Source organism: Dendroctonus ponderosae, unplaced genomic scaffold (genome assembly GCF_020466585.1).
Source record: "Dendroctonus ponderosae isolate FM_Combo_2020 unplaced genomic scaffold, Dpon_F_20191213v2 Dpon_F_20191213_2, whole genome shotgun sequence".
In the NCBI taxonomy this organism is placed as follows: Eukaryota; Metazoa; Arthropoda; class Insecta; order Coleoptera; family Curculionidae; genus Dendroctonus; species Dendroctonus ponderosae.
In genome coordinates this window covers 17,678,216-17,700,128 of record NW_026018165.1, presented here as the reverse complement: position 1 = coordinate 17,700,128, position 21,913 = coordinate 17,678,216, and the positions used below count along the sequence as shown (strand labels likewise).

General features: G+C 42.7%; 4 protein-coding genes across 7 annotated transcripts in view; 1 reads left to right on the top strand and 3 right to left on the bottom strand.

The window, feature by feature from the left end:
• Positions 1–1,541: 1,541 nt before the first annotated feature.
• On the bottom strand, positions 1,542–8,057 carry LOC125503543 (E3 ubiquitin-protein ligase SMURF1-like). 4 transcript variants are annotated; one of them, XM_048664128.1, is made up of 14 exons: positions 7,899–8,057; positions 7,697–7,735; positions 7,376–7,618; positions 6,116–6,500; positions 5,804–6,066; positions 5,497–5,751; positions 5,264–5,433; positions 4,925–5,203; positions 4,713–4,867; positions 4,266–4,652; positions 3,930–4,207; positions 3,680–3,862; positions 3,420–3,617; positions 1,542–1,560 (listed from the first exon to the last, which is right to left on the bottom strand). In XM_048664128.1, exons 1-13 carry the CDS (start codon positions 7,951–7,953, stop codon positions 3,433–3,435), a joined length of 2,877 nt encoding a protein of 958 aa, XP_048520085.1. In that variant the 5' UTR covers positions 7,954–8,057; the 3' UTR covers positions 1,542–1,560; positions 3,420–3,432. The 4 variants fall into 4 exon arrangements, with proteins under 4 accessions (XP_048520085.1, XP_048520084.1, XP_048520083.1 ...); XM_048664127.1 differs by lacking the exon at positions 1,542–1,560 and adding an exon at positions 2,125–3,305; XM_048664126.1 differs by lacking the exon at positions 1,542–1,560 and having other exon boundaries at positions 2,125–3,617.
• A 215-nt stretch (positions 8,058–8,272) lies between these two features.
• On the top strand, positions 8,273–10,975 carry LOC125503544 (FAS-associated factor 2-like). The gene is made up of 7 exons (XM_048664132.1): positions 8,273–8,554; positions 8,606–8,899; positions 8,953–9,310; positions 9,362–9,496; positions 9,553–9,673; positions 9,732–9,905; positions 9,975–10,975. Exons 1-7 carry the CDS (start codon positions 8,473–8,475, stop codon positions 10,152–10,154), a joined length of 1,344 nt encoding a protein of 447 aa, XP_048520089.1. The 5' UTR covers positions 8,273–8,472; the 3' UTR covers positions 10,155–10,975.
• On the bottom strand, positions 10,965–12,853 carry LOC125503545 (U5 small nuclear ribonucleoprotein 40 kDa protein-like). Its single transcript, XM_048664133.1, has 6 exons — positions 12,609–12,853; positions 12,049–12,178; positions 11,822–11,995; positions 11,557–11,765; positions 11,256–11,498; positions 10,965–11,199 (listed from the first exon to the last, which is right to left on the bottom strand). The coding sequence occupies exons 1-6, from the start codon at positions 12,723–12,725 to the stop codon at positions 11,023–11,025; spliced, it is 1,050 nt and encodes a 349-aa protein (XP_048520090.1). The 5' UTR covers positions 12,726–12,853; the 3' UTR covers positions 10,965–11,022.
• A 310-nt stretch (positions 12,854–13,163) lies between these two features.
• The window catches only part of LOC125503542 (UDP-N-acetylglucosamine--peptide N-acetylglucosaminyltransferase 110 kDa subunit-like), a 9,701-nt gene continuing 951 nt past the window's right edge, over positions 13,164–21,913 (bottom strand). The window contains exons 2-14 of the mRNA XM_048664125.1: positions 21,629–21,839; positions 21,186–21,369; positions 21,057–21,125; positions 19,312–19,508; positions 16,588–16,783; positions 15,876–16,155; positions 15,455–15,813; positions 15,213–15,395; positions 14,937–15,158; positions 14,221–14,811; positions 13,946–14,160; positions 13,724–13,891; positions 13,164–13,663 (exon numbers count right to left, since the gene is read on the bottom strand). Coding sequence (XP_048520082.1) covers positions 13,492–13,663; positions 13,724–13,891; positions 13,946–14,160; positions 14,221–14,811; positions 14,937–15,158; positions 15,213–15,395; positions 15,455–15,813; positions 15,876–16,155; positions 16,588–16,783; positions 19,312–19,508; positions 21,057–21,125; positions 21,186–21,369; positions 21,629–21,839 — 3,047 coding nt within the window. The 3' untranslated portion in view covers positions 13,164–13,491. The remainder of the gene's footprint in view (positions 13,664–13,723; positions 13,892–13,945; positions 14,161–14,220; positions 14,812–14,936; positions 15,159–15,212; positions 15,396–15,454; positions 15,814–15,875; positions 16,156–16,587; positions 16,784–19,311; positions 19,509–21,056; positions 21,126–21,185; positions 21,370–21,628; positions 21,840–21,913) is intronic.

The following is a 21,913-nucleotide window of genomic DNA, read 5'->3' as shown; positions in this document are numbered from 1 at the left end:
GACATTTTTTAAATTCATATTATGTTAAGAGCAGTTGCCTTACGCGTGAATCAACAGAGGTAACAGGGGCAAATAGTGAAAAGGGGCCATTTTACTCGTCAAAATCAAATAATTCAATTTCCTCAATTGAGGCCTAATAAAAATGCAAATTCTAATACCTACAGAACAGCAACAGTCTCACTTTCTCAAAATTTGCGTGAAATGCACATCGAACCGGTCCATTATATTGAAGATTTGATGCCAGGGTCTTCCCACCGAAAGTAAACGATTGATTTTCGATACTGTTACACTTTTTAACTTGAAACGTCAAGCAAATTTGAAATTCCGTTTGTCACGTCATCTGTCGGATGACATGGATGCATGGTTGCCGTTGTCATTTTCCACAACAAATTTATATCATCATGACGTCATTAGGAATGTTTCTTCGAATTTATAAACAACTACAATAAATCCTAGTTGCAGTGCAATTCAGGCAAATTTCTGCTAATCTTCAACGCTCTTTCTACCTACAATAAATCAAATAAAAATTTTTTTAAATTTTGTTATAGTTCTTTCAGATGCAACCTCCACAGAGTTTCTCAACACATCGCTGACGCGAAACTCCCCCCCATCATTCATCGGTCACAAGTCCGATCTGCTGGAGTCGACCATAACCAGCAGGAGCTACCAGGACACGCCCTACTGCCCGAACAGTTGGACCACGCCCTACCACCCGACGACCTGCAATAACAACTACTACAACAACACCGCCTACAATGCGCAACACTTCAACACGCCCAGCCCTGCTGTGGTGTATCCTGCGATCATTTCCACAGTGAACCAGAACCAGATCCACTTCCATCTCCATCCCACAGCCAGCGATGTGAGCAGGAGCGAGTATTTCCTGCCGGATAGTGTCAGTTCGGAGATCCCGAGGGTCGATCTGGTTCCGACTACCGTTCGCGAAGTGGCAACAGCGCATGGCGTCACCGCCTCCATGCAGGAGGGTGCGAGGGAGGAGAACGCTGTCCAGGACCCGAGCAATGTGTGGAGACCCTACTAGCCGAAGCTGCCTCGATGAGTTTAACATGCGGTTTTCGGAACTTGATCTCGAGTGAAATGTCCAAGCCAAAAATGCACTTTTTAGTTGTAGGAACAAAGCAATATCGGGTCTAGGATGCGTGGAATGCTGGTTTAAATCAAAATAATCTAAGTCATTGCAGGCATGCACAGACCTGCCGAATGTGTTAAATCAGAATCTCCTATTTATGGTTTTATTAGATTTATATTTGTTACTTTGTAAACTAAGGCGTAGTAGTGTAACTGTCGATTAGCTAGCGATGAAAGAGTGGTAGTTTCCTAATGTTTCTGTAAATTTGTCAAATAGTGAATAATATTGATTTCAAACTACTGTGTTGTATGTACTTCCGTCAATTATATTTAAGTCTCCGAAGTCGCCAGTTCAACTACCGATGGTGGCGCTGCGAAACGTCAAATTACTCGTCGAGTGACAGTTGAGACTTGTCAGACTTGCTTATTGATGACATAAGAACAAAAGTCCAGACGCCGTCCCCCTGGTGGCTAAAATTACAACTAAAAGTTAAGTAGTAATTTGACACGTGCTTTGTTGACATCTGATTGTGATTTGTTTGGTTTGGTTCTAATCAACTTTTGCAAGCTTTTAAAGAAATAGAAACAGATCGAAAAGTGTGTAAGTATTGTTTTACGTTACAAATGTCATCAACTCCAATGTATATAATTTCCTGACTGTGTTTCAATTCCAAATCAAATTCATTCCTGGGTTTCAGTCATTTATTGTCTCGATCAATAATAAAACAAAACGAATAAAATACTGAGTATTTTATTCGTTTTGTTACGTGATAATGGACAAAATTAATAGTCCAAATGCATGGCTTAAAGCAGCAACAACGCTGCACATAAAAACTGATGATTGTGGAAAAATACACCGAAACGTATTTTGATTGATAAATAGACAATAAATGACTGAATCCCAGGAATTCATTTGATTTGGAATCAAAATACATAAATAAAGTGCGTCACTCAACGAAAAATCCGCTTGAATAATCTAAACTAAAGGAAGTGGATATGAATGGAATCTGACAGGTGGTGGCAAGTACAGTCCTGTTAAAGCAATATGTATTTATTCATTCATAAATCAATCTCTGGCTTTTCGTAAACAAACCAATCAGATCAATAGAAAATATGAAAAATAAAAACGTGATAGAAAACAAATTCTCGTGACATTCCGTTAAAATACTGTACACAAATGTACAAATGCGATATATTAGTTTAATTTAAGGCTAAATAATAATAATAATAATAGTAAGATAATGGGTTCACAAAAAATGCGATTAAAAAAGGGAAATATTTACAGGCTATTTTACGCGTAACATCAATATTGAACATAAATATTATTTATAACAAAAATTATCCGCCTATCAACGCCACCTGTGCAATATATTCATATTCATATACAATTCAACTGATAAACATTTAAACTAATCAATAACAATACAGGGCGGAAAATCCCCATCATCTATTATATACACAGTTATAAATAAATCACAATTCCGCTTTTCAATAGATCTAGTAAAGTTACACCAATTTTAATAAATTTCTGTCTCAGGCTCAATGAAAGATAAAACGATGACACTATTTTAACATCGATTTGAAATACAAACCGATACTTTTCTTGATTGAAATATCCATTGTATTCCAGTTAAAAACACATGAATCATAAATAACCGGACCATTTCGCGTACAACCCTAAAATAGTGAGTGCTTCTAGCATTCATCTGATATGCATCGGTTGCAATTGTGCTTCAATCAATCTTTTTTGTACTTAATCTTAAACAGGACCTTAGAATAAACTATACTGAGTATTAAACATTACTTAAACGTACCTTGGAATTATGTGCACAGTGAGTGAAGTCTACAAAAATAAACCTCTAATCTAACACAAAGTGTGAACTGCTGAACTGACTAAACTAAACTTGAGTTTTACTTCAGTAACACAATGCTGGTGCGAAAATGTCCGAATCGTGTTCGATTGATTGTTGAAACAAAGTCCAAATATTATTGAATTTCTCACCAACCAACGAACAATTCGGGACCCTAAACGTCTGCTTTCTAAAGCGTCTTCAATTGAAGCTGAGCGTTGCAGTGTTATAATTGAGTAACAAGTAGGCACTTGGTGATTACAATAGTGGACTTAAAGGCACTTAGCAGTCTTCAAAGCGTACTACTGTTGGCCCATTGAAGCGATGAAAGGTAGGTGTCTGCTCAACAGATTGAGCATACATCACCTAGAGGCACAGTTTTGAGATAACGTTCGCAGGGGTGGGAAATACTCAACTCAAAAACGCTTGATTCGCTTGCCACCGGATCGAGGAATGTTTTTGTGAAAAATGCTTACTTACCTTAATGCTTCTATCATTCAACGGCGAAGCCGCAAGTTTCCTCAACTGCTTGAGTCAGTTTTTCGTACAACGCCTGGTACGTCTCATAGGGCGGGATGTCTATTCGGTTAAAGCAGGTGTGGGCCTTCGGAAGGTTCTGCGGTGGAGCTTCAATACAGTGAATCGTGAAAAGACGTGGGCCTGCTGCACCGGTACTGCCTAGAATTAATCAAAGTTCGGGTTTAATGCCGTAAACTATGTAAAAGCCGTCAGTTACTTGCCTTGCAAGGCCTTAAACCCTTGGAGCGGCACTCGCGAGCTGCCAGTGACAAACTGCAACAACCGAGCACGCATCTCTTCTGAATAGGACTCGACCACTTGCCAAAACCATTGCACAACTGGCGTTTCAGCAGTGCAATGCTTCATTCTAGTATGAGAGCGCCAATCAGCTATGTCGATTGACCCTAGAAATCAAAGAAAAACGTTCTTAATCTTCAATCCGGATGCAGTAAAATGTTACAAAGTCCTTACCAATTCCACTAATCACCAATTCCAACTCTCTTTCATCAAAAGGCCTCAACGAGGCGGGTGGAATGAGCTCGATGAACCCTTTTTGGAGCGCCAGGAACTGCTGCTCTATGCCCCTCATGAATCTGTAATTCACATAGAGCTTCACATACTCTCTTTTGTTGTCTTCGGTGACTGTTATGCTGGAGCCTCCAGTTTTCAGTTCGTGCACTTTCACCACCCCAAAGCTGTTATTCTCCACGGAGAAAGAGGTATCCAGAACATCATCGATGTTGTTTTCGCTAAACAAGGACCAATTAATTGTACGAAGACGTATTCAGAAACGGTGCGACCACTTACAGCATCCAAGTGAGACTTCTGTGCAACTCGGGGTCGACCCCCTCAATATCCTGCAGTGTAATTGGCTTGTTCAGCAGCTGTTTGTAGAAGGGGAGCGTAAAACCGCCCTCCAGTTGGTGGTTATGGAACACTGCTATCCCCAATATCCGCCCGACGAAATGAAAGTAGGACAAATGCTCGGGATTGACGGAGGAATCGGGATTGATTTGCAACGTGTAGTGATCGTCCCGGCTGTATTGAAACAACCCGTATTGGGGATTCAACATTTCCCTGGAAAGCAAGTGGAGCCACTCGCGGGCGATTCCCCCATAGTCCAAGCCTTCCTCGCCACGGAACTTAACCATTAGTCGCTTACGCATGTCTTTTGGTCGCATTTTCATTATAAGTCTGCAATTTAGTTGAAAAGGCAGTCAGAATCAGAAGCGAAATCTAGAATAGCCCAATTACCTGTAACTCTCTTCAAATACTTCAGTCCTGGACACCTCTAGTCGACAATGGCCGCTTTGTGGCTGCAGTGCCGTCAACTCAGCTCTCAGCACCTTGAGCTTCGCGACCAAATCTCTTCGGTACTTCGGTAAATGCTCACTTTCACTCAGCAGGCCCTGAAATGGAAATCGTAAATCAGCAACCTGGCAGGTTTTAACACAAATCGGACTTACCTGAGGCAAATCCTCATAAACGCGGGGCCTGGGAGAGACCGGGGCGGCATTCTGGGGCGCCGCAGCCACTACATTGTTAACAACACTAGCAGAAGCTGGCGCTGTTGTAGTTGTGGCCGTGCTAACGCTTAACGGGACTGTGGCAGTGCTGACTGGCGGCTGGCCGTTGTGCTGAACAGCTTGTGGTGTCACTCTCTTAAGAATGTTATTCAGAATTTGCGAGTTTAGGCGGGGATCCGTAAATTGCGTCGTGCGGCTATTGTGATCGACAAAGTAAATCTATCGAGACAGATTAGTTAGTTTCCACAAATGTTGGACAATTCAGCCAAAAATGCTCACTCTGCCTGAAGTGGTTTGCCGCATTTCCCAGCCTGAGGGTAAAGGCCCCAAGTGGTCCAAAGCTAGGCTTAAGGGCGTCAAGTCTTTGGGTATTCTCGGATCATGCCACGTAGAAACTCCCGTTGGGATATGATAGAAGTAAACCTGGCCTTGCTGCGTAGTGCGCAGTTCTAAGTTAAAAGGCAATCGTTTTTAATCACAAGCTTGCCAATGTTGAAATGTGTTCTATGTACCAAATCCCGCCGGTAAGTCGAGCTTCGATCCACTAACGTTCCCATTGGCCGCTGACTGACCCACAGCAGCTGCAACTTGAGCAGCCGCTTGAGCCGCTAATACTGAATTGCGATTGCGACCTCCTCTACGTCTGCTGCTTCCATCGCGCTTTTCCTCTATAGCCCGAACCCTCCTCTCTCTGTTCGTGGGCATCCTTTGAGGACTTTGCCCGTTTGTCTGCGGCCCAACACTGCTGCTCACGCTTGCACTGGGACCTGCGGTTTGGCGCAAATTTAGAGCAATCAATAGACAAATCCTAGCACTTACCTGTAGTGGAACTAGCAGATGCAACCGGGCTGCCACTAACATGACTAGGTTCACTTGCAGTGCCCGGCAAAGCGGTTAAAAGCAGTGCTCTTGATTCGGAAGGAGATGCAGTGACTGCAACATTCACTGCAGCCTGCCTGGATTCGTTATGCTGGGGACTAACCATTGGGGACCCCAAAGAAGCGCTGGACCCAGGCGTTAGAGGTTGGGACATCTCAATCTGGTTATTATTATTCACTGGTTCCGCATCAATCCTGTAAAATCTACCACTTGATACATGAAGTCACTAGAAGACGGCATGATGGCCCTTACATAATCTCGTTATTATTCACATTCCCATTAGCTTCATGATTATGGCCCGATCGGAACCTATTTACAGCCACCACTTTTCCGTTCAGCTGCGGTCGGATCCACTGGGTCGACTTGGTGACGTGATTTACAAAGTAAGGCCGTCCATTGGAGGCCCGTCGCTCCTCCCAGCCTGGAGGCAAATCTTCTACAGGGCCGTTCTGCACGTCGCAGTTGCCATTTTCCGCTGGGGGCGCGTTCAAAGGGCCTCTGATATCGCCCAGAGGACTTACAATGGCCAACGGCGTGCCCCCACAAGGGCCATCACGTGACAGTAAGGAGATTATTATCTGGCCCTTCACCAGCTCGCTGTCGTCTTGGGATGATTTGCACAGGTCCAAGCATTGGTCTGCAAATAGACGATTATTTTATGTGTTTTAACTGCGATTGATGAATAAAGATTAGCTGTATTTGTCGTGTGTTGATGGCTGTAAATGGAGAATTAGAGGATCGGATGGATCCTCAACACGTTTTCTACTTGAACTTGTTTAATTGGCGAGTAGGTTACATCGAAACAGAGCACGAAACTGCATTGTAAATCTTGCATAATGCATAGTGATAGTGTTAACAACAGAAAGTTCTGCACACTTGAGTGATATTAAATAATATAATTCGTTCACTTTCACTGTTGCACCGCTCAACTCTAATTCAATGGTAATACTAATTAATGCGAAAAAGGTAAATTGATTCATCGCATGCACATCTAGAATATCGAAGTTTCGCAAAAAATAATGATTTCCTCGCAATTTGTTGGAATTGAAACATTCGGCAATCCAGGACGCGTTTCATTTTTTTCAAACGATTTCTGTTGTAAGTTACTGTCTCATAATAGTACAATTGCAAAATCCTCTTATACATCTAAAACGTGTTTAGAGTCATAAATACTTTCCACTATTGTCCTGATTAAGTAATCCTGCCTACAATTGGTTTATGATTCGTTATATTGCACTAATAATAATTATGGCTAACAGTACTTTGTTATTTCCTGATAAAGCGAAGGTTTTTAATTAATTAATGATGTTTTCCCAAGATTTGCTCATATAAGAAGAATTTTGGAAAATAAGTTAACTAAACGCCCCAGCGTCATTAGACCCAAATTGAAATGTTTACAGAAAACTGTTGCTTTTTAAATCTCGAATTAAGCACCAGCAACAGACCCGATAGAAGATTAACAAAAAGAGCGTTTGCTTGCTACTGATGAGATACAATACTAATTGAACTTACATCCTGTATCCTTCAGCCTCTGAATCAACGAGTTAACGATCCTCACACACCCCAAAAATCCGCTACCCTGTCTCTTGTGCACTTTGCGATGATTCCACACTGAAATAGTGATGGTGTCGTTCTTGCCAATGTACAGGTCGTAGTGTGAATTCCATTTCGGATCCAAGGTGTTTTTCACCGTTTCGGTTGAGTGGCACTGCCCACTTCCGTCCACCGATATCTTAGCAAATGGATCGGGAAGCCCTAAAACCCATGTACACTTAGAAATGCTGTTGACCACTTGTTTACGCCTTCAAGGCTGTAGTCGCGAAAGCCACTTACGAAACAGATCTTTCCGCACTAGGTTCCTGGCGCAAAGAACTGCAAAAGACACATTTCAATTAGTAATATTACATCACGAATTAATAAACTTGGGAGGTCCCTTTTGATTGAGGCCATATTGTTTGACAGTTGCGGAAAATTGGCTTTTAAATGAATTTCCGGTCGTTAAGGGTGGTTTATGTGGCGCCCCGCCAATACTCACTGGTTAAACGGATCTTCTGTGCCCCATTTCGACGTGTTGACGGTGTACCGGACATCGCAAAATAAAAGAAAATAACTATCAACACAACACCACACACACATCATTTACAATTCGCCATTTTCTACTAGCCGATTAGTTTTGGCATGTGACATTTCACTGAAAAACCGCTTGAGGCGCCATCCTTGCGAAGACTCACTCAACATTTTTAAAATATTTCTAATTATTCCTTTTGTACAGAATGTCTCAGACTCTCAGCACGTGAACAATATTCCTCTTCATTTAGACAGACTCACTAACAATTCTTTTGCTAATTGAACAGTGTTTTGGCCCCTTTTAATTGATAATCAAGAAAACTTCCCTATGACACTGACTTGTTTTCTATGTTTTCGACTTGTCATTGCCCTGACAGATCAGCCATCACATCAGGCTTTGTGTAATAAGTTCTGGTAGTAAAGTAATAAATGTAATTGTGACGTTCCAAATATCCACCACATTTACGGCCCTTTATGATTTACCGCGAAGGATCTATTTGCTGAAAATAACTAAACGGTAAAAACTTACAGTAAGCTGCACAATGGATTATCCCAACGAAAATGGAGGCTTAGGCCTTACTAGCGACCAGACAGAGAAAGTGCTGCAATTCCAAGACCTGACAGGTAACTTAAGTGTTTCTCTCAATTCCAACATGCTCCAGTTCGTTTCTTTAGGCATTGAAGACATTACAATATGCCGGGACGTTTTGCAAAGACACCAGTGGAACTTGGAAGTGGCAGTCCAAGAGCAGCTGAATATTCGCGAAGGGAGGCCCTCGGTCTACGCCACTGAATCCAGGCCTCCTGCAGTGGTCAATGATCTCTTGGGGCAGCTAATATATTTCGCCCCACCTACGGACGGGTCAGGCTCGGGATTTAAGAGATATTTTAGGGCGATTGTCGGGTTCATGTGGAACGTTTGCTACAGCACTCTTATTACGGTGTTACAGCTAACAAGGCGATTGCTAGGTAGGCATCTTGACTGAAATCAAGTGTTAGTAATAAACAGCACTGTTTTTCAGGCTTGGAATACAGACCTAGAACGGATCCACTGCAGGAAGTCATGCAGTTTATCCAGACATATGAGGAGAAATATGGCTGTGAACATCCAGTGTTTTATCAAGGGACTTTTGCACAGGTGTTAAATGATGCAAAAAGAGAGCTGCGATTTCTGGCAGTTTATCTACACGATCCAGACGCAGTGGACGCAGACCCATTTTGTCGTCGCACATTATCAAATCCTGAAGTTGTCCGATATATTAACAGCAATTTCCTGTTTTGGGCGTGCTCGGCCACTTCGGAAGAAGGCAAGCGTTCAATGACTGCAGTTAGGTGTGGATATTTTCCCTTCATGGCACTACTGGTGCTCAAAGAGAACAGGTAAGCACTCGTTCATCTAAAAATCCGTAAAAATGTCACATGTTTCTGCAGGATGACCATAGTTGGCAGATTGGAAGGTCATTCAGAGCCTGATCTTTTGCTGCAAAGGATGAGGACCATCGTGAACGAATTTGAGGTGAATCTGGTCCAAGCAAGAGCCGACCGATTTGAGCAGAGCATAAACAGGTTGGCGATATTAAGAGTTTTTAATTGTCCTCACTAAGGCAGGCGATTGTTTAAAGGACATTGCGCCAGCACCAAGACGCAGCCTTTTTGGAAAGCCTAAAAGCGGACCAGCTGAAGGAGCAGCGAAAGGAAGAACGCAAAAGGGCCGAAGAAGAGGCAAAACGGCAAATCGAGCAGGCAAGAGGGAGCGGGAATTTCAAGTTGCAGTCACTGTATTAACGGTTTTTTTATACAGGCAGCTAGAGAGGAAGAGGAACGAAAACATGCCTTGCAGAAGGAAAAAATTGATTCAGTCGACAAGGTGCCTTCAGAACCGGACTTATCACACCCTGATGCGGTTCATGTGGTGTTCAAGCTGCCCTCAGGGATGCGTCTAGAGAGAAGATTTCTGAAATCGCACTCGCTAGAGGTGAGCACTACTTGCTAAGCCTTACTGCAACATTTCCTATAGTGAATATAATCTCATGTTTTCCCTTAGCACGTCTTCTACTTCGTCTTCTGTCACCCTCATTCTCCCGATTCGTTTGAAATAACCACGAACTTCCCTAAGCGGGTGCTAAACTGCCGACCAGCGCAACAATTGGGGAAAGTCCAAACTCTCGAAGAAGCCGGCCTTAAAAACCGAGAAGTGCTTTTCATCAACGACTTGGATGCATAAGAACCGCAAAAAATACCCAAATTCCCTGTATTATACAGAGCAAGTGGTTTTAAAGAAGTGAAAGTGAAATTCTTGTGAGAAACTGGCAACTGACTAAAGCACACGATACATTCCCCTTTTTCGAATATACTGTGCCCGCCCATCTGGAGAAGTCTGCTAATAACAACCATCAAAGCGGTCATTGCTAAAGTATCAGACTGGATGATGTCTTTGATTGTATTCCTTGTACCAATGTGATACCACTGCACCTTAGTTTGGTCATTTGTGACTTCAGTGCGACTCTTGATGGACATATTCGCGTTCTGTCAGGTAAAGTATTTAAGCCTAAGTTTTTGATTTTTTATATGGGAAACCCTTGTAAGATTCCTATTATTGTTGTGGTCAGTAGACTCACTTCCTCAGTGCGGATGGTGATTGATACTTGCATCGCAAACTTAGTAGTTTTTGGCAAGAGGTCACTTACCGAAGATGTTAAGCGTTGTGATTTTTCAGTTAAACTGGGTGTATGTGCATTGACAATAACATGTTTTCACTGTTCTACACCTGGTATTCGGTTAATTGTTAATATAGTTTAAAGAAGCATTTACGTAATTTGTAATTTTTATAGCTTGCTTTGTCTGGTTGGCCCTCGCTAGGGCCAAAGAATGAAATATTTTTAATACCAAAAGCTTAGTTTGTATATAATGTAAAGGAAGTACATTCTGCCTTCGGTTTATCCTCACTACCAACCACTGGGTAGACGAAGGTCCGAAAGTGTTTAGGAATGAGTTGGACAAATCCTAAACTTTCCAGGAATAAATATTCAACATCCACAAGTTAAATGTGTGTTTTATTACAATTCCTTCACGTTCAGCCTAACTCTATACACCTAATCAATTTCTCCAATATACACCATTTTATCGCTTCCTACTGACACAACGATTGGCTCGTTGGGGTGGAAAGCCACGCTATTCACACAGCCACTGTGTCCAGGCAGTTTGTAGATGATTCGCCTGGACGAGGTGTCCCAAATGTACACGAATCGATCAGCTGAGCCTCCGCTCACCTAAAGCAACATTCCCGTAAGCATGTAAGCAACTTTAACCCAATCACAGGCCTTGCCTTATTGCCATCTGGCGACCAGGCACATCTCAGCAGGTTCTTCTCGAAGTTGTGCTGATGTCCACTGAAGATTTTCACGCATCGTTCCACTGGAGCGAAGGGCCTGACGTCCCAAATTCGCAAAGTGTTGTCCATTGAATTGCTCAGCAAGTATGAGCCATCGTTGCTCAACGCCAATCCTGTGATTGTATCCGTGTGTCCTTTCATGGCGTAAGTGATTTCCTTCTTGCGAGTATCCCAAACCTGCGGTAGAACTTTGCTTTAAACAGCGTGATCTTTAATGGACCCAGTCAAGTAAAACCTTAATATCATTGTCGACGCCTCCACTGAAAACAGTCTCGGCTGTGTCGTTAAAGCAAACCGCCGTTGTTTGATAAACAGAGTTCATGGTTCCGGCGCATTGTTTCTTCCTTTGGTCCCATAGTCTGACTGTACTGTCGTCACCCCCTGACACGATCATCTGGGGCCCCCTTCGGGAGGGTTGTGCGCAATTTGCGAACGCTGTATGTCCTGAAATGATTGCTTCTTTAACTGTTCGTTAAAATTCAGTTAAGCAATTACTGCACCTTTGAATCGCTTCACTCTTTGCCCAGTAACAATATCCCATAGCCCCAACGTGTAGTCGGTAGAAGCAGTCACAATGTTGGCTCCATCGGTCGTAAAGTGCAGCTCCGTTATTGATCCTGTATGTCCAGTCATTACGGAAATATTGTCGCATTCCCCATAGACGCCCCATAGAACTAGAATTAGAGGGTTTGAGCGACTTCTGCAATTGATGTGAGGGCAAACTTACATATCTTGCGGTCGAAACCGGATGTGGCAAAGTACTGTCCTTCGGGGTGGAAATCTACCGAAAATATTTCGCCCTCATGGCCCTCACAGACCATAATAGGGGCAAAAAGGTTCGACGTACGTGCAGGGGCCTGAAATAATGTTACGAGTTGCACTTTCTTGCTATTTGCATCGGACTTTTCGTATTATTAGGCCTCTTCAGAGGTCCAATAGAGAAAGGAGCATTTCCTAAGTAAAATGAACTACTATCGAACTGTTGATGTGTTGCATAACCTCAATTTGAGAAATGTTTCATCAAAACTAGGTTTTCATGGGCTTTCGTGAACTTTTTAAGAGTGTAATCATGATTTGTTAGTGTGCAAAACACGTTTTGCAGTAAGTGGCACTCAGCAACCGTATTTTCCCGTGTAAACACCCGGGTTGATGTGCTGCAAACCAGACATTTGAAAATGCTTATGAACAATTCCCCAGACTTTTCGCTTAAACTGTGTTATTTTAGAGGCACTCTAAACAACATAAAGCAGGTTACGAACTGGATTTCCAATCGCATCCACTACTTACAGGCTGAAGCTGGCTGACTTGTTTGTTCTTGCTAGTGAGGGCCACGTCTTGTTTCGACTTCTTCTGCACTGGCACGAGAGCCGATTCATCGGCTTTCCTCTTATTATCCGCTACCATGTTGAAGGAAAATGCGATAATAAGAAACCGCAAGTTTTGTTTATAATAGAAAAAAATGCACAGAAGCAGTACACAAATCACGGAGGTTAAAGATTGGAATTTGACAATGTCAATTGTCAAAACATAATGAATGATGTTGCCGCGATCTTGCTATCTCTCTTGGACACATACTTTTACACAACTTTTCATCTATTATTCATTTGGTTTTTATGAAGACATGGCAACATGTATATTTGTAATGGGGGTTTATTTTAAAACCCCCTTTTAGGTTTAAACTTTTACTCACTAGCAACGCATGAAACTTAAAAGCATGAGCACAGAAAAAATGTACACTTAGCTTAGTAAATGTCGGTCTCATAATCGACGTTTTCACGCCTTTTCTCCATCTCACTGTTCTGTTAAATCGCACACACAATCATTTAGCATAATAAAAACAGGTTTAATTATGCAGTAATTTATTCACAAGACTGCTTAATCAATGTCATATTAAAGACTAAATGAATAACTTATTCTCATCTCTGCAAAGACGCACACTGATTATATTTACAAGCTCATTTCCTCACCCTGGAAGCCAATGCTTCCGCTAACGTAGAACTGTGAAAAAACAATAAAAACAGAACGCAACTCACAAAACATCTTGTCCACAAAAAGAAGTTGCTATCACAAACTGCGTACCACTTTGTCAACCTTCCAATGTCTTTGAATTCAAAACGCCGCCCAGTGATGAGAAGACAAGCCGACAAACCCGTTAGGAAATAACGTTTATTTATGGCCACCTTTTAATAGTCGTGTTGGTGATGTGCTCTGGTTTCAGCCCTTTGGAAAATCGCTCCCACATTTTGAAGTAGAGCAGTTCGAGACCTTCCGCGTAAATTTTGCAGTCGAACAAGGGCGACGTCGATCTAGCGGTCCATACCTTGTGCCGCATCGCCTTCAAGCTGCAATTAAATCATGTAGTTAAACATACATGCAAACAACGCCAACAAAAAGTTGCTCACAATTCTTTGTCAGTGCCCAAGCGGATTGCGATGCTTTCATACTCTTGTCTGCTTCTAGCGATCAACTCCGGACACCCCAGAGTGTTTAATTGACTGGCTGCAACTCTTGAAGCAAGAGTTTCGCTCGGGAACGTGACCACGGGCGTACCAGTCCATAAAACATCCATACTGAAAAAAAAAATTCAAATAAGGACTTGCCAGGCTTATAATGTAGAGCGTTACCTAGTAGTGTGACCATTACATAGTGGCGTATCCAGACAAACATCAGCTAATTGCCCTCGTCTAACGTGTTCTTCTTTGGCAGCAACGTTGCTGAAGAGAATACGGCCAGGAGTCAAACCCAACTGTTGGGCTGTATGCAGTATATTCTGCTCGCCCACTGCCGGAAACCGCAACAACCACAATACCGCATTTGGGACAGCTTTCAAAATATTCGCCTAAGAAAGGATTGATATTAACTTGAGACTTTGCCAATCGGCCAACGACAAAAAACTCACCCACATATGTAAAGTCAAAGGGTCGATTTTATATAGCTGATTGAAGTTGCAGTAGACCACAGCATCATCGGGCAACCCATATTGTTGCCTGGTGGTTATAACGATATTTTGAGGAACTTCCTCGCCAGTAGCGGCTTTGTTGTTGGTCTGCGTGGTCGCCAAGCCGTTTTGCACCAGAACTCCGTTTACGGAAGTCTGGATTTGTCCGGAGGCTATCATATTTTCAATGGGAGTCGTCGTGGGCAACTCAGCAACTTTCAGACTGATTTCCACATCGGGCATCGCAGACTTGACTATTTCCTTCACTTCTTTAATATCAGTGTGTTCGACCAGCGGCGAAAGATCGGTGGCGTTGATGATGGCAACATTATCTGCCAGCCCATTGCCAATGGCGCTCCGATCAGACACAATTAAGCGCTCCTTCAAATGGGGAAACATTTGCTTGTGGTCGCCCACAAAATACGTGTAGGGCATGTAGGCTAGTTTTTCACTGTATTGGCTCGCCAATTCTAGCGGAGATGTAACCACATCAGTTACCAAATAGTCCATAAAACTTGCTCCACTTGTTCCCGGATAACCCAGCCACATTACCTGCAAACGCAACACTGTCAGTCAATTCTTTAAAAAAGTGGGTGACTTTTGGGCGAGAACTAATATGTAACAGCTACTTTTACCATGTATCGACTCACGTAGAGTTTAGCAAGTGGATTTCGTACCTGAACGGGTGCTGGTCGCAAGGCAAATATCTCATTACGCGCTCCTTTAGTATATCCGTTCATGTTCACTAAAATGTGAATGTTGTCTGAGTAAATGCGGTCGGCAGCTTTGCCGTTGCACGGCTCTCCTGATAAATCGATAAAGTGTTCACACTCCCTGGAAATTTTGCTTCTGAACGTGGTTCCGTCGTCTTGACTCAAAGCGTAGCAGAACACTTCGATCTGTAACAATCAAAAGTTAACACATGTGCTGATTTTTTTCATGGGGTTACTCACTCTGGTCCTATCATGCAAACCAGGAACCGATTGCATCAAGTGAGAAGTTGGATGGTTGCCGAAGTCGCTGCTCACATACCCAACGCGAATCCGCCCTTTCAATTCAGCCAGAAATCTATATGGCGGCTTGTGAAGAACAGAAATTTTCTCCAAGCATAGATTGGCATGTCTAGCAGCAATTGCCTATAAAAAACCGCCTGGACGTAAGAACGCGATTACTTCTAGAAATCGGCTTTGCTTACCTTTCGGAAATCATGAGAAAGCGGGTACAGCATAGAATGATGAGGATGCACCGACGGCAAACGGTTTTTCTCCAATTGATCCGCAACAATGTTTACCAATTTCTTCATTCTGCCTTCGTAGTCGGTCCAATCGCACACGATCTGTAAGCAATGGGCCAAATTGCAATACGCATCTGGAAAATCCGGCTTCAACTTTAATGCCGTGCGGTACGATTGGATGGCTTCAGGAATGTTGCCGGAATCTTTGTGAATACTGGCCAAATTGCTGTGAGCATCGGCAAACGCCGGATTGATCTGAATCGCCCTGGTATAGCATTGCAGTGCGCCAGCAACGTCTTGCATCTCCTTCAGTGTATTTCCTTAAAACGCACATTTACTAATTAGCATCTAAATCCCAGCTCCGACCCAATTCCGCGCCTACCCATGTTGGAATACGCGTCAGCAAACGTCGGCTGGATTCGAATGGCTTCTTTGTAATGCATCAGTGCTTCGTTCAGTTTGCCCTGTTGTTGGAGTACAGAAGCCAAGTTACTGTGAGCGGCGGCAAATTCCGGAAACACTTCCAGGGCCTTCAAATACAAACGAGTCGCTTCTTCAATCAATCCTTGCTCTCTTTTAATGTTGGCCAGATTGTTTAGAGAGTCTGCATGGCTTGGGCATAGTCGCAATGCCGTATTGTAGCAATCTTCAGCTTCCGAAACCTGCGACATAATACTAAGTCAGCAACAATTTGGAATTGCAGGCGATTCAAGGAAAAGTTGCACAATTTGAGGTTTTAGTTAAATTTAGAACAGTTTTGCTGATTTTAACGCACCATTGTGAGAGACAATTTGCAAATCACAGAACACCCGATGCAAACCAACTGACTAAAAGGTTACTCCATTCAGCTGTAATCAATCAATTGGCGGCGTGGGTGAAATCCAACATCCAAAAAACGCACTCAGCACAAGTGTACCGGCCAAATCTTTTATTCGCTTCAAAATTCAATGGAGTAACCTTGCATCTAATATGAGGGCGGGGTCCATTAAAAATAGATCACGTAAGAGGGATCAATTTAAAATCAACTGGACGCATGAAAAGGTCTGTGCTTTCATCAACTTTCTCCAGTTAAAATCGGACGGTTTGGTAATTACCTGGCCCTTCTCCTTGAGCGCATTCGCCAAATTGCAATAAGCATCGGGAAAATTGGGTTGCAGCTCAATGGCCCTTCGATACGTATCAATGGCCAAGTCGATAAGTCCTTGTTCGTAGTATACGCATGCAAGATTGCCGTGCACCACTGCATTGTTTGGGGATAAGTTTAACGCCCTTAGATATGCTGCTACCGCCCTAAAAAAATCAAATCGAATCATTAATCTACAATGTTGCAGATCTTTTCTAATTTCAAGACAAGGGAACTAAACCTATTAAGTCAATCATGTGTAAATTGGGGCAAAGTTGTTTTGCCGGGGAAACTCACAGGCGTACAATCGATTCAGACACAGTTTCCACTCGCATTAATGTTATTGTCGATTGCCTCTGTTTATTTAAACCTGATGATGTTCCTCAATAAGCTTTAATTGCAAAACACGCAGCCCTGAAATAACGTTAGGAACAGCAGTGCTTCCTGTCGGTCTTCATTACATCAACATGACGGGTCTTATTAGCGTTCTAATTTGTTGATTGAGTTACAAAGTTCGGTCGGAGAAGCGCAATTGCGATGGACTCCCCCACAAATTGCTAAAAATAACCCATTAATAACTGGGCGTGCAGATCTAACGTCAGAGTTTTCCACTCTTGCTATATTATTGTAACTCTTCGTGAGGTTTCCCTTGCACATTGCCATTTTTTGCGGCTTTTAATGCTTCCAAGGAAAATACAAATGGTTTTATGATTGATACCATGCCACATACTGTAAGGAATTCTTCCATTCTTCATACAACTGTAAATGGAGGGTAAAGAAGGGGAAAACACGTCAATAAAATTAATGTTTCAGCCCTCAACTGTTGGGTAAGAATAAAATAACAAGAACAAGATCAGAACGCTAGATTACCAGAATTTTATTGACTCGAGTCTGAAGCGTGAGTTTTCATGTTAAAACGTTAAAAACTAACGAATATCAGGCATTTGATGGGGAACTACGAAATCGAGAAAGACCAATCCAGCCAACGGGGGAAGAGTACATTTCAACAGAAACGCAAGCCAAGAAACTTTTCTCTGTGAATGCGAAAATTCAATTTTTTCGGCAAAAAAACAATGCGGATGAGCTCACCTTTTGAGTTGGCGTTTGACCCACCCCACACACCCACCACTCTGTTCATCCGCATCATTCCACTCTTCGTCAGGGGGTGTGGGAATGCGAATGATCGTGTAGACCACCACGCATTGAAAATCCATCCCATCGATGGGTTTACCGTGGGCATGTCGAAGAATCGCGTGCGAAAACCGTCAACTGACGAGACCCGAAAGCCGGTCCGCGCCGTGCATCGGCCCGAAGACGACTGGAACTGGGCGAAAATGGGAAAAATCTCTCGAATACGCGAAATGTGGGCCAGAGAAAATGACAAGTGGGAGTTTCCAGACGGAAAGGCTAACGCACGACGGCGGGGCAACGACAAGAGACGATCTCTATCGTCCTAGTTTTAATGGGAAGCTCCTTTTTTCTAAAATCCCATTTCAAGCATCTTTTTTCCCAATTAAATTAAACCGCGCCTAAAAATACTAAATCAGATTTTCGCTGTTCTCAAATCCAGTCAGGTCTTCTCGAAGGCAGGCCTGGCGCCGATCCAGGGCCCACTCAAACCCGCTTTTATCGGCAGACAGAGGGACCGTTGATATTCAATATTTTCGTAAAACGGCCCGTTTTTCTATTCGCCCATTGCCAAGAGGACCGGAACATAACGATTCTAGCCAGTCATGGGTTGTTATTGAGATTGGCTTAATGATGGATGGTTGATATGAAAAACACCCGACGAGAATCGATGGAATTTTCGTATTAAAGCGGAATATAAATTGCCGAAATGTTATCGACAAAGACTATCACCAAACAGTCGATGTTCTTGTTTAATAGAAACTAACAACGGGAAACTAGTCAGTTGCACAACTCCACCTAAGTTTGAACGTATAAATGAAAACTTCCGCATGTGCCTAAAACGCAAAAGCTTGCGGATATCAAGCAGGAAGTAGATGAGAAGGGATTTACAAATTGCTAATAAAAATTGCAAATGCTCCGCACTTTGCTGTTGGCTTTCAGCGAAATTCGTCGATGTCCTCCCTAACTTGATTTTAATCATCGGTTCTCTCTATTACCCCAAAGTATCTACAAAAAGCTTATATATAAGTTGGCAAAAGGTTGGCAAACATCCAAATTACCCCATTGTCTGACGTATGTTTGAGTTGAATAACGTAGTACTGATTAATCTTATACAAGTTCGTTTGCCAATATTCCGCTTTGCTTAGGCAGGGAACTGGTAAGTGATGTAAGATCGTATTTTAGCGCCGCAGGAACCAAGGTTTTCATTGGAAAATTTCCATCACAGATAAACATATCGAGGAATTATTTACTGATAGATAAACCAGCGCAAACACGAAACATTTTTTTCTAATCCGATAATTGGATTTGTTCTTGTTCAACTAGGAAATGGTTCTTCAATTTGTTGAGGTAAACCGTTTCAATCCGAATCGAACCAGGAAAAATGTTGAATCAAGCCAAGTCGGCCGGGGGGGCAAAGCCCTGGACCGATTTCAACATCTGGCTATTCTAGTCCGGACTCTAGTGCCAAGACACACACGGTTTTTTTTTTAACTATAAACCTTTGGACATGATAAGACAGAGTCAGTTTAAAAATCATCAAGCAAGAAAACTATGAAAAACTCACCTGTCGAAAATCCGCGCTTCTTTCAGCACATTGCCTAAATTGATATAAGCATCGAGGAAGTTGGGATCTAAAGCCACTGCCTTTTCGAAGTGGTGAATCGCCAGCCAGATCTCGCTTTGCGCATTGAACACACAGCCCAGATTACTCCACGCCACCGCAAAATCGGGCCTGGTCTCGATCGCCTTCAGATAGCATGCCTAATTGGTCAATTGAAACACCCAAAAAAAAAGAAAAGAAAATTTCCGGTTAGTCGTTGTCAAGGAAAAACAGCCTATAGTTCGCTAAGTTGTTCGCATTGCGCGCAGTCTGTGAGTGCCACATTCCCCAATTTCCAGGATGGATGGATTAACGCCAGTGCTGCACATTGCTACGCTTACGCATGTTCTTCAGCTGGAAACAGATGTCTGGATTAAATCGCTCACGGCGAAAACACATTGGAATCAGGAATCCAAACATTCGCCTCCAGCCAATCAATTGTCTACGCTCAAACGGCAACAGCCCTACGCAAAATCGCCACATAATAACACAAAGCGTTTGAAGATCATGAATGACTTTGAACTTACGCAGTAGTGCCGAAGGGTGAAAGAAACTAAAAACAAAAACATTGAGAGATACAGAGGCAACATCGTAAGTGTCGTCTCGATCTCGCACACTGGTTTTATTTACTTTACCTGCTCTACATATACAGGGCCTTAATGAAATCAACGCCAACGTAGAACCGCACACTGGATAGTGGTCGTTATCGCAGTAGTACCTGTTATCTAACGGTAAATTTGAGTTTAATTATCTCTCAAACGTTTGGGTTTACTAAACTACACAGGTAGAAGAGGGGAGAGCGAAAGGTCTTGACCGACCTGCAGTTGTCGCCAAAAAGCTAATAATTTTACCTGGAAATTGCACAGATTCTTATTATTAGTCTTGCAGTATCTTAGGACATAAATATCTTACGACTATTTGGTAAAGGATGCAAAAGCCCCAGGCAAATAGGGGCGCTCTAATAAACAAAACAGAAACGTGTTCTTAATTTTCTTTGATATAGAAAAGCGTGATTGTGGCAATTTCCAGACGTGCTCTTTTTCTGGTTCTGTGTAAAAATACATTAGGCAAACCCTATTTTTCCGGTAGACACGGTTGGCCAAATACAGGATGCGCCACTCAAAGCAAACATCCACTGTGTATAAAAAAAATGATGGTTGGATGGAGCACCCTGGACTGGAAACGACTTTTGTGACGCTGAACTGACTCTAGACTTTCTGCCTTCTATTAGGTGATAAACAGCAAACTCAACTGAAAACTAGTCATAAAAGTCGGGCCAGAATGTGTTTTAGCCAATAGATAGTTTAGAGTTGTTTGCGCCAAAGCGCACCTGAAAAAGTACAGCAAAGAACCATCTATCTGGTGTCTTGTCTATGAACAACAACAGACCATTAGGATGATTATTTGCTGCAGAAAAACAAGCAGTCCGTCCTTCTTCATCCAGTCATCCAATGGTCTAAAGAAGCACAGCGCTGTTTTCGAGCATAACGATCTGTTTACGCCAAGTGCTACGCATCAAAACAATTACGCAAATAATACCAACTAATTACGAAACAAAAACGCCCTACAGTACTGCGCCAATTAAACTGTGTACGCCAATCTCGCAAAATCTGTCCTCAAATCAAGGATTATTGACCAAAACACTTTCTGGCAATTCAGTGAGGGGGTTGGATTCGATATCTAAGCGATTAAACTGATCAGACACTTACCTTAGCTTCGTCTAAGCGCCCCAAAGCTTTCAGGAGGTTGCCAAGATCGCTACGCACGCAATAAAGGTCCTGGCCAAAACAAACAGGGTTAGCAATGAGATTTACATCAAATTTTCCAAGAACGCTCACCGGGTTGTATTGCAGAGCAGTAATATAAGCTTGGACAGCTTGTTCCATATCGCCCGCGGCCACTAGAGCTGCCGCCAAATTAATGTACCCGTCTATAAAATCCGGCTTCAATCGCACAGCATGTCGATAATTGTCCAGCGCTTCTTGCAGCTGATTCCTCTCTTTGAAAACGTTGCCCAGATTACTGAAAAATTATTCAATAAAACCATTTGGAAAGCAAACGATTCGCTAATCAGGTGTTTTTCCACTGAATTTGTATGAGTAAACAATGTGAGCCCGCTAATTTATGAGAGATAGTCAAATTGTACAGGGTGCATTCAATAGAACACCGTGTTTAAAGTTAGCTTTAGGAAATACGTTGGGAAACGCCTCAAAATGTGGATTTTTTATATACTTTTGCAGCTTCTGTTACAGAAGAGAACCGTGGATCAACAAGTACATACCTGTATGCTTCAGCGAGCAATGGGTTTTGCTTGATAGCGAGCGTGCTGAAATGTGCCGACTTTTCAAGTCTTCGGCACTGGAAGTGAATGCTGGACAACAGTAGCAGAACTCCAGTATTTGCCTGATCTTGTTTCCATAACTGCATACAGTGCCGCTCTGCATTGTCGTAGTCTCCGGCCTGGTATTCCCGATGAGCCAGCTCCAAGAGACCTGCAAAAGACCGATGCAAAGATTCAAATTCTCTCATTTAAACCTAAGGGTCTAAGCATAGTGGCACACTCACA